The sequence below is a fragment of the Lissotriton vulgaris genome, chromosome 5 (genome assembly GCF_964263255.1).
Source record: "Lissotriton vulgaris chromosome 5, aLisVul1.2, whole genome shotgun sequence".
NCBI classification, from domain to species: domain Eukaryota; kingdom Metazoa; phylum Chordata; class Amphibia; order Caudata; family Salamandridae; genus Lissotriton; species Lissotriton vulgaris.
Genome location: NC_141693.1, coordinates 1,996,981,299 through 1,996,998,179, shown reverse-complemented (window position 1 = coordinate 1,996,998,179; position 16,881 = coordinate 1,996,981,299). Strand labels below are relative to the sequence as shown.

The 16,881-nt window shown below is 48.0% G+C and overlaps 1 protein-coding gene across 5 annotated transcripts in view; it reads right to left on the bottom strand.

Moving 5' to 3' along the window:
• Window positions 1-9,443: 9,443 nt before the first annotated feature.
• SETX (senataxin) overlaps window positions 9,444-16,881 on the bottom strand; it is a 631,151-nt gene continuing 623,713 nt past the window's right edge. For all 5 annotated transcript variants that reach the window (XM_086924766.1, XM_086924768.1, XM_086924765.1 and 2 more), the window contains 2 exons: window positions 15,337-15,424; window positions 9,444-11,069 (listed from right to left, as the gene is read on the bottom strand). In XM_086924766.1, the coding sequence (XP_086780892.1) occupies window positions 10,290-11,069; window positions 15,337-15,424 (868 nt within the window). In that variant the 3' untranslated portion in view covers window positions 9,444-10,289. The remainder of the gene's footprint in view (window positions 11,070-15,336; window positions 15,425-16,881) is intronic.

Here is a 16,881-nt window from a genome sequence, read left to right as displayed (position 1 = left end):
GCTTGTTGAGCGGTTCAACAGGACCCTGAAAGGGATGATTCATGGACTACCTGAAAAGCTCCGGGGTAGATGGGACGTCCTGATTCCCTGCCTTTTGTTCGCTTATAGAGAAGTCCCACAGAAGGGGGTTGGCTACAGCCCTTTTGAACTTTTGTACGGGCATGTGTAAGAGGACCCCTGTGTTTGGTGAAGGAAGGATGGGAGAGACCTCTCAAAAAGCCTGCAACCAGCATAGTGGACTATGTGCTTGGCCTCCGCTCCCGGATGGCTGAGTACATGGAGAAGGCGTCTGAAAACCTTAAGGCCAGCCAAGAACTCCAAAAAGCTTGGCATGACCAAAAGGTTGTCTTGACTGTTTACCAGCCCGGACAGAAGGTGTGGGTGTTGGAGCCAGTGGCCCCAGCAGCACTCAAGGACAAATGGTCCGGGCCCTACACCATCCTGGAGAAAAAAGGAGAGGTCACCTACCTGGTGGACCTTGGAACTCCCCGGAGCCCCCACAGGGTGCTTCATGTCAACAGGCTCAAGGCATATGTCGACAGGAAGGACATGAGCTTGCTCATGGCCATAGATGAGGGACAGGAGGAGGAGAGTGACCCTCTCCCAGACCTGCTCACTCAGAATCCTGACTATGGATCGGTAGACGGTGTTGTCTTTTGTGGCAGCCTCTCCGAACATCAACAGGAGGATTGCAAACAGGTTCTTCAATCCTTCCGGCATATGTTCTCTCTAACACCCAGTCAGACCAATTGGTGTACCCATGAGGTTGACACTGGTGACAGCTTGCCCGTGGCAGCATCCATTTTGTGGAGCTGAGGCTTCAGTTAACTTTAACTGGGGTTCACAGTTACGTACATGTCGTGTCCCTCTAGAAGGGCGGAATGCTAACCTCGTCGCCAGCATTGGTGAGGGGTCAGCCTCCCGATTCGTATGACACCTTACTCGACATGTCTTGATAACGCGATACCGAAGTTACCAATATGGTACGCGTTATCATGGAACAGCCATTGGGTCTTGGTTCCGCAAGCTGCAACCGGGCTCGGCTCGTGCCGGAGCCCAATTCACACGATTCCACGCACTCTGCCTTCAGGATTGTTATGGCCTGGCATAGGAGTGACTGATAGGAACTCGGGTGTCCATTTTTGGGTTAGATATAGGGATACTATACCTAAAGCAACGGGCGAGTACGCCACGTTGCCCCAGCTGTCGCGCAGCCAGTTGTGTCAGATTTAGATGGCCATCCAAGGGTGGCATAATACATGCTTCAGCCCCTGGTAGGCCCTGGGTACACCGATGCCCTGAGTTACAGGGTCTGATAAGGTGACCCAGTTCCAATTGGGTAATGCACCTAGGGTACACATCAATTTAGCGAGAGAACAGCTAGGCTGTGGGTCTGATTGGCAGGCCCACAGCCCGAGAAAGTCGTAAACCAGTGAAACAAAAGCAAAAAAATCTGGGTGATAATAGGATTGCAGACCCTACTCTCCTACAGTGGCGACCCAGGCCGGGATGGTGTGTACACCACTGAGTACACCGAGCCCGGTGACCCCTTAGGTGAAGGAGGCTGAGACTCAGCCCCTTCAGCCGTTGATCGCTTCCTCTTGCGTCCCCCACTAGAAGCAGTCTGACTTCTGGGGCCAGAATCCCTCTTGCGCCGTTTGGGAGTGGAGGAACGACTCCTAGACGCAGAGCGTCGTTTTTCCGGCGTCGAACGCCGCCTCCGCGACGTCGACCTCTTCTTCCACGATGTCGAACGCCGCCCCCGCGACGTCGACCTCTTCTTCCATGATGTCGAACGCCGCCCCCGCGACGTCGACCTCTTCTTCCACGATGTCGAACGCCGCCCCCGCGACGTCGACCTCTTCCTCCGTGACGCCGTACGCCGCCTCCGCGACGCCGAACGTTCCGTTCTTGGAGACGAGCGTCGATCCCTCCTTCTTGAGGCCCTCGACGTCGAGGAGCCCCTCGACGTCGACCGGTGCTTCGATGGCAAACGGCGGTGTCGCCTCGACGGCGAGCGCCGAAGCTTGTCACTTCGTCTCCGACGTCGATAGTAAGACTCCGACGACGATGATGACGTCGACTGTGGTTTCTTCGACGGCGACCTCTACAGGCCTTTCGATGTCGAGTCGTCACGCCGTCTCGACCCGGAGCCCCGGGGAGATGGGGAACACACCGCCATCATCCCTCTCGACGTCGTCGTCAATGCAATCAACGTCGACGGAGACCGGGACCGTTTGCTGGTCTTCCTGCCTCCTGGGAGCCCCTAGAGGCCTCAGCAGAGGCAGAGGGAGAGGGAACCTTCCCAGTCTGCCCAGACCCACCTGCAGACGTCTCTCCTCAAGGCCAGACAGCCTAATCTTCAGCCTGTCCCTCAGAGTCCGAGCAATAAACTGCTGGCAGATGACACAGTCTTCAGGGACATGATCTTCAGGGAGACAGACGATGCAGACGTCGTGTGGATCACTCTTGGCCTTCTTCCTTCCACATGCTGGGCACTTGTCAAAAAGACAAGGCATTTTAGAGCCCTAAAACGCCTGAAATAACACCCAGAAGAGAAGAAAAACACCAAGAAAGCTAAATTCAAACACTTTTAAGCACAAAAGTGTCAAAAAATCCAATAAACCCTTGAAACAAGGGAGAGCTCAATGCCAGGGTCCTGTTAGCAGGAGCCGGAAAAAAGAACTGAAAGTAGAGGGACCTGCTATGCATTCTGGGATACTGGGAGAAGTTCTGGAAAGTTCTCTTAAAGGCACAGTATCCTATTTTAAGCCACATAATGGCAGCCTATGGGGCTTGTCTGTCCATGCCTTCCTCTCTATCATTCCAGAGTCTTTTACTGGTAGAGGCAAGTTTCTCTATGGTAGAAACTGGGCAGGCTGTGTTGTGTGTGGTGTTATTTGGTGGAATTTCTAGTTGAAGTACTGGACAGTGTAGCCTGTGGATATAGGCTGCATTATTTGTCTTTAAATTCTCTCTTAAGTGTCTTTGCAGTTTCTGCATGTTTTTGACAACTTAAGAGATTATTTTTGATTGCCGGGGTCCAGGCACATGGGCGGGACTATTCACTAGATTATGACTATACACAGAGATCCCCTACTACAGAAGTTGGCGGACCTCAACCAGGCGTGGCGTCGAACCACCACTGTCGTTGCCATCGCCCTGCCCAGTGAGTCAGTTGTATCCAGCCCACACCTGATAGAAAAACGTGCTGCATCTCGGCCTTCCGCAAGGGCTTGGCCGAGTTTAGCCTGGACCTCCTCCGGGCATTGTGGCAGCACCTCCGCAACCGTGTCCCACAGAGTGTGGGTGTAGCGGCCCAAGAGACAGGCGCTATTCACAGACCGCAGCCCTAAGCTAACAGACGAGAAAACCTTCTTCCCGAACTGTTCGTATCTCTTGGATTCCCTGTCGGGCGGGGCCGACGGGAATGCGGTCTGGGAGTTTGAGGCCTGGATGACCAGACTCTCGGGGGTTGGGTGGGTGGACAAAAAGCATGGGTCGCCCGGGGCCGGGCGGTAGCGTCTGGCCACGTTCCTATCCACAGGCGGACCTGTGGCAGGCTTGGACCAAGTGCCCACAAGAACGTCACACAAGGCCTCATTGAACGGCAGCAGGGGTTCACTAGAGCTTGACTGCGGTTTGAAGACCTCTGTGAGTAGGTTAGTCCTCACGGCCGCGACAGGGATCTTAAGATTTAAGGCCTTAGCTGCCTTCGTCAACACTACACTATATGTAGAGCCCGCCTCCGAAGCCACAGTCGGAGGTGAGCTAAATCCAGTGTCTGGCGAAGTGTCAAGACCACTGGCCTCCCCAAGCTCATATGTCCAGTCCTGTTGAGACTGGCAATCTAGTGCCAGAGGGTCCTCGGACCCCTCCCAATCTTCCTCGTCACCTGTGTCCAGTAAACCAGGATTAGTAGACAGGGCCTCCTCGTGGAGATAAAAATCCCCAAAGGCCGACAGAATCGGCGCCCAGCGGCGCCCGAGTCGGACCGCAGGAAACATTGGGGGCGGCAACCACAGTGGGCACCGGGGGCCACACCCGTGGGGACGGCGCCGGTGAGGTCATATGGTCGACCGGCGACGCCCCGGATCCGGAGCCGGCTCCGGCAAGGTCCTGCAGCGCCGAGACCGAAGTCGCCGGCGGCGTCGGGGCCGAAGCACCCGACCCGTTAGGACCTCCAGACGGAACCGTTGGGTCCGAAGGCGCCACAGAAACCGACTGAGGAGGGAGGGCCCTCATGGCCATGAGGTACCTCTCGACCTTCTCCGGCGTCGCGCCGTGCCCAGGGAACCGAAGGTGTGGGGCAGGCGGCGACGCTAGCGACTCCCGCGGAGTCGCGTGGGCGGCATCGCCCGAGCCCCCGGCCGCATCGTGCGAGCATCGGGGAGGGTCGGAGGATCGATGACGTCGCTCCGACCTCTCATGCCTCTTACCTGAGGACTTGGAACCTGACGACCGGTGTCCACTCCCGGAGCTTCGATGACTCCGACCTCGCGACCTGTCCCTCGACCTCCCGTGGGACCGGGACCTGGAGCGGCGCAGGCCGACTGCCTCAGCTCGAGTCGCTTGCGGGACCGCTCCCGCCTAGCCTTCGACGTCAGGGCTGAGCAGTCGGAGCAGGTTCGATCGTCCTGGTCGAGGCCTAAGCACTTCAGGCACCGGCGATGGGGGTCCGTGACCGACATCAGTCGATCGCACTTCGAGCAGGGCTTGAACCCGGGCATCCCTACCGGCACCGATAGAGTCGAGGACTTGACAAAAAAGAGTGATCAAAATATCAAAAAGTTCAGTCAAAAATTGACTGGGGGTAGAGCTTCTTCCGGATCTGCGCTAGCTGGCGCGGAAAAAAGAAGAACTGACGTCAGCGCGCATGGGCGGCGTCCAAGTACTCCGACGACGTCATTCCGGCGGTAACGACGCCGACGACGGAGCCACAGGCGACGCCTACCGACGCGCATGGGTATTGCTACGCAAAAAATTTCCGGATCCAGTCTGACGCCTGGGGATATTCTAAGGTTCGGAATCTATCACTAACTTGTCTCTTTCAGATTCCATCTTTTTTTGCACCATATGCACTTTCACTGCCCCCTCCCCCAGGAACCTCCGCTTCGCAAACGTCACCCTCGCACAGATCTTGCACATATGCCGCTGCCGCACCTGAGGACACTCCTTCTTCCATCTTGCCACCAGAGCTTGGAACACCCTCCTCCTCTACCTCAACACCTCACCCTCGCTGTCTGACTTCAGAAGGGACTCAAGACCTGGCTGTTCGACTGAGACCAACAGCAAACACCTGGATCCCCTTGCGGGTGACAAACTGCACTTTATAAATCATGCTTCATTGATGGACTAGGTGGGCTGGAGAGAGTAAACCCAAGGAACTAGCACCAGCAAGGCTCTATTTAAAGCATTCCACGCTGAATCAGCTACTCTTCAAAAAGCCTGGAGCCATCAAATGGCACATTCATAAGGGATGACAGCAAAACACAAGAACATTTAGAGGGACACATCCATGGATAGTACTGAATCATCATTCTGGTGCCCATGGAGCGACCCACACAGTCTGTTCTCTAGAGTGGATCTCAGTACGTACTAAGCCCCATCCTGTTCATCATCGAATGTCTGTGAGATCACATTGTTAAACACTTTGAGAACAGCAGGAAAAATCTTGCTATCCCAGAAAGCATGTGTAGAGCACCCTAGCCGACAGTGTTCCAGGACCTAAATGTCAAACTGGCCAATGAGAAAATCTTCTGTATACATTTGACAATGAGCTTTGATTTCAACGAGGAAGCAGGGAAAGCAGTATGGCTGAACTAGCTGGCATATTATAAACAGAGGTGTAGTGGAGCTGGCATTGGGGCCCATTGAGAAGGCCAGGAGCACAGTTGTATTACAGTAGGCATCAGGAAAAAGACCCTCCAAAGGTTCGCCAAACCATTCTTCAGTCTACAATTTTGTCAAGACTGGATTATGGCAACTGCTTATACTTGGGTGCGAACAAGGCCAGTGTTAAGCGTCTTCAAAGAGCACAGAATGCAGCTGCCCGCATGCTGGTGGCCCTCCCAAACTCTTGCTCTATCTCCCATGTACTTTGGAAACTTCACTGGTTGCCGGTGGAGAAACGCATTCAATATAAGGCACTCTGTGTGGCTCATAGGATTCTGTCGCTTCAGGCACCCGTGGGGCTGGCGGGGCTGTTAGGGTTGTATGTGCCACGGCGTCCTTTGAGATATGCTACCTCAGCTCTGGTTTGTACTCCGCGTGTCCTGAAAGCCAGAGCGGGGGGCCGTTCCTTCCGCTGTCTGGCTGCGCAACTCGAACTCCCTTCCTGTTTCCATCAGAGTGATCCAGAACCACCTTGCGATCCGGAAGGCCGTAAAGAGTTGGCTTTTTCCAGCCTAAACCCCTCTGCTCTCTGGTTCGTGTCTTGGAGTCTGCGGTCTGCGCTGGGACGCCCCGTCGCTGAGGCAGCTATACGCACTATAAATCTGACAACTAAATAAATAAGGCATGGGTTCATCTAAGTGTGCGTTGGGACACCGGTCCAGCATGGTGTCTGTCCGGGCACCGAATTAGCAGGTTAGCCACAGTTGAATGAGCAGAGTAGGTGCTGGTTCACAAATCTAGCTGGATGGGTATTGTGGCATCGAATCAGCGTGTTGGCCAAAGTGGCACGAGCAGAGTAGGTGCTGATTCACAATTCCAACTGGATGGGTATAGTGGCACAAGTTGTGCATGGGCAGTGCCAGGGAAAGAGCATCATAATGCGATCAAGTGCAGATGGACATCATGGCATAGGTGATGTGGGGGAAGTGCCAGGACTAGGCACCAATTTGTAGGGGGTGACCTCAGGGCATGGGCCAACAGAGGAGATTAGGCCTGGGGCTCAGCAAGGAAACTTTGGGCGCAAGTTCAGCAATTAAGGATTGGAGAACATGCATATGGAGCCTATACAATAAGCCTACATTAGAGACTACTAATGACTAACGTTACACTACTTCTATGTCTGGCTCCTCACTACTACCAAGAGACAAACACAATAGAAATATCAAACACTGGAAAAAGGTGGCAGCTTAGGCAAAGCATCTATGGAACCTAGTACAGGGTTTTGCCATTCTACATGGAGTGGCTACTAATCCTGCATGTAGTGGTGGTTCAGGAGTCCTCATAAGGGGAATACAAAGGAATATGAAAGAGCTGATGAGGACTGACTTTTGTAATTTCAATGGCATTACTACTCTTTAAATGCTAAGCATATGAGCAAAAAAGGAATTTGAAAAAGTAATTCAATATCAAACAAGGAGCTGGCAGGAAAAGCAATATTCCATTTGGCCTTGATAACCACTTGAATCCTCTACACATTCACCAGTCAAGTACCTTTTCACTCTGTAGCAAAATATTGTTAAGTTCCTTGTGAGATCTCCTGACACCACCATTTCACTATAATGTCAGCTTTATTTCACTCAGTGGTACATATGCCCATATTACACTGAGTTCCTTTGCAGAATAGCTTCACAGGAGTAGGATGCCAGCACTGGGCTCAAACAATGCTTTATTTAACATCAAAAGTGGGGTTTACACTGAGGATGGGTTAGCATATCTGCGCACCACAACAATATTGCTTTCAGGAATTCAGAGGTACTTCCTTGCACATGTGCATAGTGGTGTCAGTAGGTTAATTTTAAAATGAGTTAAAAACCTCCTAGACAAGATAAAATCACATGCCAACAGTGATGTCAGAAGATATATTGTCGATATGAATAGTATCTAACAGCAAAAAAATAAATATCGCTTCACTGGATAATGAGAAAAGGAATGTAAAGGGCCCTAATGCTGGGTGGCCACCTGGTCTTACATTAATGAGATTACATCTGAAGGTAATGATGCAATCATGCTAGTGCTCAGCACAATTTCCCTACCAATGTGATTTATTTTGGCGTGAGAGTCTTGCCTATTGCCAAGGAACATTCAAAGTGTTTGATTCACTGGAAGATCCAATGCTGCAGACGCAGCCTTCTCCCCCCCAAACGGAGGGCGCCTCTTGTGAAATACTGAAATCGGGAAGTCGGAACAGCATTCATTTGCTTCTTAGAAACGTTTCTGTCAAGTACACCCCATTTAGTAATTGGCAAAACCATAAGAATACAGCTAGCCCTTGATAAATCTGGTTAACACATCAGATATGTTAGGCAAGATTCTTGCTCGGAGAAACTGCGTCAAACGTATCGGACCAAATGCCTAAGTTCAAGAATGAACTTCAGAATGAATGGAGGATCTCGAAGAGTAACTGCTTGTTGGTCTGAAGCGAAAGATATTTGGCTGAACATTCTGAAGGGATGTTGACCAAGAGTTCACTTCTGCACTGACCCTTTAAAAAGGTAATCATGGCAGCTCGGTGAGCACTAACCTCTATGCTAAAAGAAGCTTTAGAAAGAGCTCTACAGTGCAGAGAAAACATTTAAAGTACGTTCCCTGAGCTTCTTCCCTGGAAAAACAGAAAGGCAACTTCTGGAATAACTCAAACAAATCTACTTGACAACCTGGAGAGTTACACTTTAGAGTATATCTTCTGTGGGGATATGAAAACAGACTTAAGCGAAGAAGTCAAGAATACTTTGTTGAAACTTCTTTTTGAACTAAATGGATGAAAAAATACGATTTCCTGTGCCATGGCAATTGAAGAGAAAAAAAGCTTGTAGTTGGACAAATAGAGCGAACTGTGATTTTAAAATTTATTTTGCATTTATAACACACCTGCCCTCCATTCTTTTATTTATTTTTTTACTCCTTTTAAGAGCAGAGGAGGCACATACCTCCAATATTCCAGACTGCTTCTTACTATCAACCTGTTTGGCATTGACACAATTTTTAAGCACCTTAAAACTGAGGAGATGTTTTTCCCAACATTTTTTCCAAGGTAGTCATCTTTTTTCCACATTAACACTTGCATACTCTAAATTTCCTTCTAATAACCTAACATCGACTTTTGAAAATTCCACATCTGGCTATTTAACTATTCTTACTCCAGTCACAGCCTGTGTGGGTGCTGGTATTCGCTCTTGTAGTGTGAGTGAAAAGAACAGTTATGTCAAAGTAAGGAGGCTGAAAATATTGACTGGGTTAAAAATGGGGGTGCAGACATTTGTCAAAAATCCAGTGGAAAAAAAACATTCAAACAAACAAATATTTTGGATAGCTTTTCACCTAGAGTGCATTTTTCACACAGGGTTTAAAAAAAATAATCAATAGCTATGGCAAAAAAGCATAAGAGTTGACAGTTTCTGCTCTTTGTAGGCTGTTAATACTACTTTGCAAGTTCTTTCAGACCCACACACATCAAACTCATACGAGGTGTGACATTAGGTTTCTATCTGGCATCCACTGGTCTGTGTGGACACAAACTGCTGCACAATCAGCATTATAAATGCACCAAAGAGAGCAAAACTCGCACTTTATTGCAACATACAGAAGTAATGAAAGATCCAGATAAGAATGACTTCTGCTGCTTCTATTAACAATGAATTACAGGCAAGAGCTTTAATTAAGGGTGGAGGTCACAAGAACACAGGCGCTCAGACCTCCATGTTCAGCTCTCTGTGGTTAGAATTGCCTACGCATAAGAAGGTAACACCAAAGAAGCAGCCTTGGAAGACATGGAAGTATGTGTGCAAGGCACTAGCGTGGTTACTGTTACACTGAGCGAGTTGCCAAAAGCCCTGAGTAATTGTGAACAAAGTGCTCTAAAGTATTGGGGGACACGGAGGACTCTGCTCACCTTTATGCAAACACATATGCCCTGTCCATTCCTCTTGATACAAAAGGAACTGGACAACTATGAGGCCTTCTCTTAATGTCACTATGCAGACTAACCTACCTCCTCCATCGTCAAAGGACCATACTCACGCAAGTGAAGAAACAGCGCCAACCCTATCCAGGCTAAAATAAACAGTTCCACCTGTACAGATATAATACAGAAAGTTTTACATGTAAAAAAAAAATCTTCCCATAAGCCGCTACAGTCTATGCTGCACAGCAATTGTTCATCTCCCTAGGGGGAGGGGCACTTTATCTCCAATCTACAGCAGAACCATGAAGTAATGAAGTTGCATATGTCCTTCAACTTACTATCTCCGGAGTCCATTTCGAGACCCTACTGTATCTATGTGGAGCGGGCAGCCTATAGGCCGACAGATACTCCACCTGGATCCACCCTTTCACCCCACTGTCACAGTTGATATAAAGGAATGCCAGCATTCACATTTTCCAAACTATTTTTTTTTTTATTTGATGTTATAATTTGAGGTTTTCTGTCTTTTTGCATCATCGCTCTGCTGTGAGTGTTCTCTCCTTTTATTTCTAGAACGGTCATCCTGCTGTCTGTCCCATTGCCTGTTGTCAGTGTAACTATTCCAGTTACCTTGTGTCTGGTTCCTATTGGCCTGCCATGATAACCTGTGGTCCATATTTCTATCACTGTCTCCGGATGAACTTGTTTGAGGAGTCCGGCTTGGTGTACCTGAGCCTCCCGCAGTTCGGTGGGGCAGTATGGGCCATGTCTGTCCTGGGAAGTGGCCAGAGCCATGTGGTAATGTGTGCCCTGTGCGGCTGGGCTGAGTGACCACGGCTGCGGGTTCAGGTTTACGGGATAGACGGGGGTCCCGTGGTCGCTCATTAGGCAACGTTGGTCCTATAGATGGCCCCGGTGCAGTAGAGGTAGCTTTTGCAGACGCTGCACCTGGCAGCAAGTTAGAACCATAGAGCTGCGGCACTACCTCAGGAGGGGCACCAGCAGTCCGGTACACGAAAGGAGCTGGTACTGGCAATGATGGGGTTGAACCATTGGAACTCTCCTTTCTTTCTGTCTGAGGCACAGTGTGCTGAGGTCGGTCACTCAATGGCTTTTTTGTTTCTTCAGCACTGGGAAAAGAATGGCTGCGCAGAAACGATGGCTTCAGTTTGAGGATTTTGGTGGCGTCTTTGCTGTAGTTTTCTTCTCGGGTTTTGATGATGGCACCCCTTCTCTGTGCATCCTGGATCAGCTGATTCCAATCTTTGTTTTCCTGTTGGGTGAAAACAAAAATGTAAATATTTAGAACAGTCCACCTAAAGCACAAGGAGCGTCAATGTTGAACTGGACTGTGAAAGGGGTCAAGAGACCTAGGAGTTTCCCTTAAGTGAATCCACCAGGAACCCATAATTTAAACTGCAACGGTAAGAAAACAGTGAGGACACACTAGACAGATACCTACAGTGAGCTGAAATAGAGTAAAAATCTTGTCTTTCAAACTAATTAAACTCCAGAAAAGACAAGACAATATGGCCCCCTGCTCTCAGTGATCAGGTCTTCTACAGACAGGAATATGCAACCACTTCCACCCTCTTCTCGTCCAATTCTCAGAGCCTCTTTCATCACTAAAGTAGGAACTAACTTAGCTTAAGCAAGAGACACTACAAGGGACATAAAAGGAGGCAAGAAACATAGATCAACCACCACAAGCATGGACAAGGAGACTCAAAGGAGAAGAGTTGGCTCTCTATCATGAGCGCTTTCAGTGTTACTTGCAAGAAACATCAGGAGCTGGGAGGCAAGCAGCTATCATACAGGCACAATATAAGGGCACAAACAGGACAGCATTCAGATTGCACCACACTTACCATTAGAATCAATAATAATGAATCAGTTTTACTTTCAGACTCAGAGTGTACTGCACATCGCTGATGCTTTGCTTATAGTCTTGCTAAAATCAAGCTTCAATGGTGGATTGCTGAGCGTCACCTCAAATGTGCTCTATTAAAAATTGGGGCTTTGCCAAAACTCTCCAGTTCGTTACAAGTCTCAGCCCTTAAACTAGAAACATACAACCTTTAAAACATACTCCCACCTTGGCTGCTAGGCGTTTTCCCCCCCTGTGCTGGAAATTGCCCTCAGGCTGTATTCATGACGACCTCATCTCGTCATCAGCACAGCTCAACTGTGCATCATGACGAGCTGAGCTCGTCATGAGCATCGAAAGGGTTAAAGACCTAGAGCAAATGCCTTTTTGTCTTGGAAGCCATTAGTAGCTGGCACACATTTCTAAGTACACACACCACCACCAAAGCTCCACTACTTTACATTCCAGAGTCTACAGGACCAGATGATACTGAAGTTTATTAACATAGGTAACTGCTCTGTATTGTTAGTGCAAGCAAATTCAGAACCAACAGTGGAAAGCTAGAGCTAAGCAGCTCCACTTGAAACATGCTAGCTCTAAAGTCTATATGAATAATTAAAAAATGAAGGTTTTCAAGCAATACAAGGTCAAACCTGGCAACGATCGTGGTGTGAAGAGCACACGCTGCAGTGATTATGAAAGGTGCACAGAGAACTAATGTGACAACCACATCTATCCAACAGTGAAATTTCTCTGAAAAAGCTCTTTGGCACTTGAGTGGAATTTGGGGGTCTCAGGAAACACTCCTGCCTGGTCGCGGTGTGGGACGTTACATTAGGTGATAAATACTGCTCTGTTTACCTTGACCTCAACGTACAATAACTACAAAAAAGGATCGGTTCTAGCAATTGCTTTCAGGTTATATTAAGTTAAAAACCTAAAACACTTCTGATATATGGAGAATTAACTCAAATATGAGGCTAGGGAAGAGGAAAGAAGTAATTAGTCATAGAGATGGACCTCTCATCCTGCTCATGAATCTTTCCCTCTGAGGCCCAATAAAGCAGCTCACTGGTACATGAACTCTAGCAGAGCTATTCTGTGTAGTTGGAACAGCTGCTCAATTGCTGTCGTACACTAGCAAGCGAATACAGTTTACAAATTCAGGAACAAGGCATCGAAACTCAGAGGAGAGTGTGCGAGAATCAGCCACCCAAGAGGGAGGAGAAGGAAGGCAGTGATTGTGGACAATAACACAAGATCGGAGATCTTGCAACCAAGAGACCACACTTTAATTATCGACGGAAGGGAAAATGTAAAGGAACAGCACAGGTCAGTTCACAGGAGTGGACTTTGTTAGAAATCTCTGCCCTACGGCTATCCATATGGCAGTCATGGGCTACGTAGGTTGACTGAACCCAATAAGTAAAATAGGTGGAGGTCCCTTGAAGTTCTCCTTCTATTTGACTTAGTTGCAACAAAGACTAATGAGCATGTCAAACTCCAAGGCATTTACTCTTGGTAGTTAGATAATCAACCGGGGCTATCCCCAGGGGAGCAATGTTTGCAAGGTAGAACACTGCACGTCACTTCAGTGCAACTTGCCCCAGAAGAAGCAGGGAAAAGCATTTAGGTCTGAAAGATGACGGAGATCATGATCACAGAAAGGCAGTAGGCTAGCACACTAATAGAAATGCTGATCAAGTATCATCATGGAACACTGTCTGTCTATGGGCTTAAAGGAACAACTTCTGGAATATTTCTACTCCGCAATCGGAGGAAGGGACAGAACAAATGAGCTGCTATTCGTTACTTGTTCCTAAATGCATTGAGATGATGTGTGCCGCTGACAACCGTTCCATTTTAGAGGCTTTATGCCAACACTCCTGAAAGCACCAGAACCAGGCAGGCTCGACTCAAGGGCACTATTAGTTTCACATAGTGTCCTTCATTCGGAGGAGCAGCTAGTCCAAGGTATAACTTGACATGATCTATAGGCAAGGATGAGATTAATAGTAACCTGCGTTTATAATGTAGGGGGAGATCCACTAAGTGCGGGATGTCTACTAGAAGGCGAGATCCACTGTACGCAGGGTCTGTACTCAAGGGTGGGTCTCCTCGAGGACACGCTTCATCACACACTTCATCTGTAATCAAGGACGAAAGCCAGTGAACACAGAGCTTCCAGGGTATGGTTCGATCCACCAAACCGTGAGATTAAAGTAAACGATGAAATTCTGTGTACACTGGATTTCTACTCGACGTTAAGAGTTAATGTGGACTGGGTCTATACTGGGGTGAGATTCACTGAACAACGGATCTGCACTCGAGATTGGGATCCTTTCTACACTGGCTGTGAGCTGGTGGGCAAGATTCACATACACTAGGTCTGTGGTAGAGAGAGACAGTTTAAACATTAGTACTTTTGTACATTTATACTGGATGGTGAGATCCACTGTACATAGAGTCACTAATGAAGTGTGTGACCCAGCAGACACTAGATCCCTTCGGTGGAGGCTAGAGCCATTAACTGTCTGTTCTGGAGGACAGTTTCCATGTACACAGGCTCTACTGGACAGTGAGATCCAACGTACATTTGTTTTTTAATTAAAGACGAGATCCCTTACACTAGGTCTATATTCGAGAATGTGATCCACTGTTCATGGGTTCTCCAGTATAGGATGTGCTTCTGTGATTCCATGAACACATGGTCTACATAACAGAATGAGATCCAATGTACACTGGGTCCCTCCAGGAGCGAGGGATCCACAGTAAATTGGGTATCTACTTGAGCGCAAAATCTACTGCGCACTAAATACCTTCTTGGGAGGGCGAGATCCACTGTACCGGGGTCCACATCTGTAAACAAGGTGTCTAGTGTATCGTGAGAAGGAATGATCAGTTTGTAATGAAGAGTGGGACCTATGGCACACTGGGTCTACAGTGGAGAATGAGATCCATTATACATGGGGTTTCCAGTGCATGCAGGGATGCATCGAATACGGAGCCTTGCTTGAAGGGCAAAATCCACTGAACAGCTGTTCTGCAATGAAGAGTGAGATCCATTGGACACCAAGTGTGCGCTGGAGGATTAGATCTATTGTACAGTGGGTCTCTAGTGAACTGTGGTCTATATTGGAGGGTTAGATCCACTGTGCCTTGGGTATGTACTGGAGGGCGATCTGTGAGCTCTACTTGCAGCTGAACTGTGGGGCAAGTTTCCAAGACAGCATACTTAAGCCCGAACAAATTTACCATGAATACAGAACATTTTCAGGATTTGCGTATTACAATCTAAGCTGCTATGGCATAAAGAACTGGCACTAGAGACAGAGCAGTCAAGAAATACTGAGGCCTTGCACATTTAAAACAATTCCAAAAGGCATTGGACGAGCTATCGCGGATTTACCAAACAGGACAATGGCAAAACTGCCAGGAAAAAATAACAGAGGTAGCGATGCATGCAAATCATGCACAGGAGGTTGAGAAATACACCATGGGAATATTGACCATGAAGCGTTAATCAACAGTAATTGCCAACGACTTTCAGAATATCTGATAATAAGCTTTTCTCCCCAAGATGAGCTTCTATAGCCCATTTCTCACACTCCTCCTCTTCTCTCCCCATTATCCTCAACGAGGTAACCCCCTAGTAAAAACATTTGCAACATACCATCAACGTCTTCAAGCTTCCAAGAATGAACAGACTTGATTTGGCTCTAGTAATCGTCACATTCATCCGCTGTCGACTGGCCAGAAACCTGGGAATAAGAAATAAATACAGACATGGATCTTTTCTATTCTTTTTTTTCATACAACTAACACAGTGACAGTTTAGAATATACTTATCTTTGGTAATGTTTTTATGGTGGATTATCTATCTAACCGCAGATTCCTTGTCTTAGAATATCCTTCAGGTGCAAGAGTGGATCCACAGAATATTTTGAGCAATGCCCTGCCTGTCACTACGAGATGTTGTGCAGCTCCACGCTGGATCCATACTGTCCTGGAAGTGACGAAGTTGAGCCACATATAAGCACCACCCCTGCACGCTGATGTTTGTTTCTTGTCTTTCCACTTTCCATGCCCTGAGACCCGGAGCGTGGACAATTGATGGTAGCAATCTACAGACCACTAACTGGAGACCTTTTTAAATTGCTAACAAAAAAAAAGCCACTACACAGAACACGGAAGCTGGAGGGCAGCGAGGAATCTGTAGAGTATCCATCAGAAAGACCATTACCCAAGGTAAGTAAATTCGTTTTCTGATGGATATTTCTTACCAAAGATAACTCACCTTAGCAGTGACACCAAAGCACTGCCTCCCCAAGATGGAGAGCTAGGGATGGAGTGGGCTCACACCAAAAAATCTTGCAGAATTAAGCAGGCAAAATGTTATTGTTGCCAAACCTGGTGTCAAAGCAGTAGTACCTTGTGAATGTATGCACCCTCACTGCAACCTAGCAGATACCAAAGATAGGCACCCTGCTCCCCCCCACTCCAATGCAGTGGTAGCACCCATGGCCCTGGAGGAATGGGTCCTCAGATCTTCAAGAGCCTGCTTCTTGGTCAGTGCACAGCAAATCTTAATAGAGTATCCATCTCGAGAAAGTAATTTTCAACACAGCCTTCCCCTTCTTTGCTCCGGAGAACCCCATAAAAAGTTGACACTCCACTTAATAGTTCTTGGTGCGGTCTATGTAAAAACTTGCAGTTTTTTTGGGGTACAACAATTGAGCTTCCCCTCTTTTGAGGCATAAAGGGAGAAAAGAATGGATTGCCCAATGAGGAAGGGGGAGAGTACTTGTTGTAAGAAAGCTGCCGGACTCCTCAATCACCATCTTAAAACAAATGTAGTGTACGGCGTTTCCCCTGATAGGGTCTGCAGTTCCTCGTGTGACAAGCTGACCTAATCACAATGAGCTGAAGTATACAACAAGCATTTGCAATGCAATAGGTCTCGCATTTGCAAAAGTTTAAGCGATTGGCATTGTAAATGACAGTGCCTTTAATTTATCTGCTTTGCAATTTAACCATTACATAAAAGGCACTTACAATGTCAATAGCTCAAACTCTTGCAAATGCGAGACCTAGTCAAAGAAGCAGCCTCCATTGTCCCAGCTGCTCGGAAATGAAAGCGAGCATGGCGCTCTAAATGTTGCAGGAAAGCACGAGGTGCATGCAGGAGAAACTCAGTAAAAAAAGAAGTGCTGAAAGA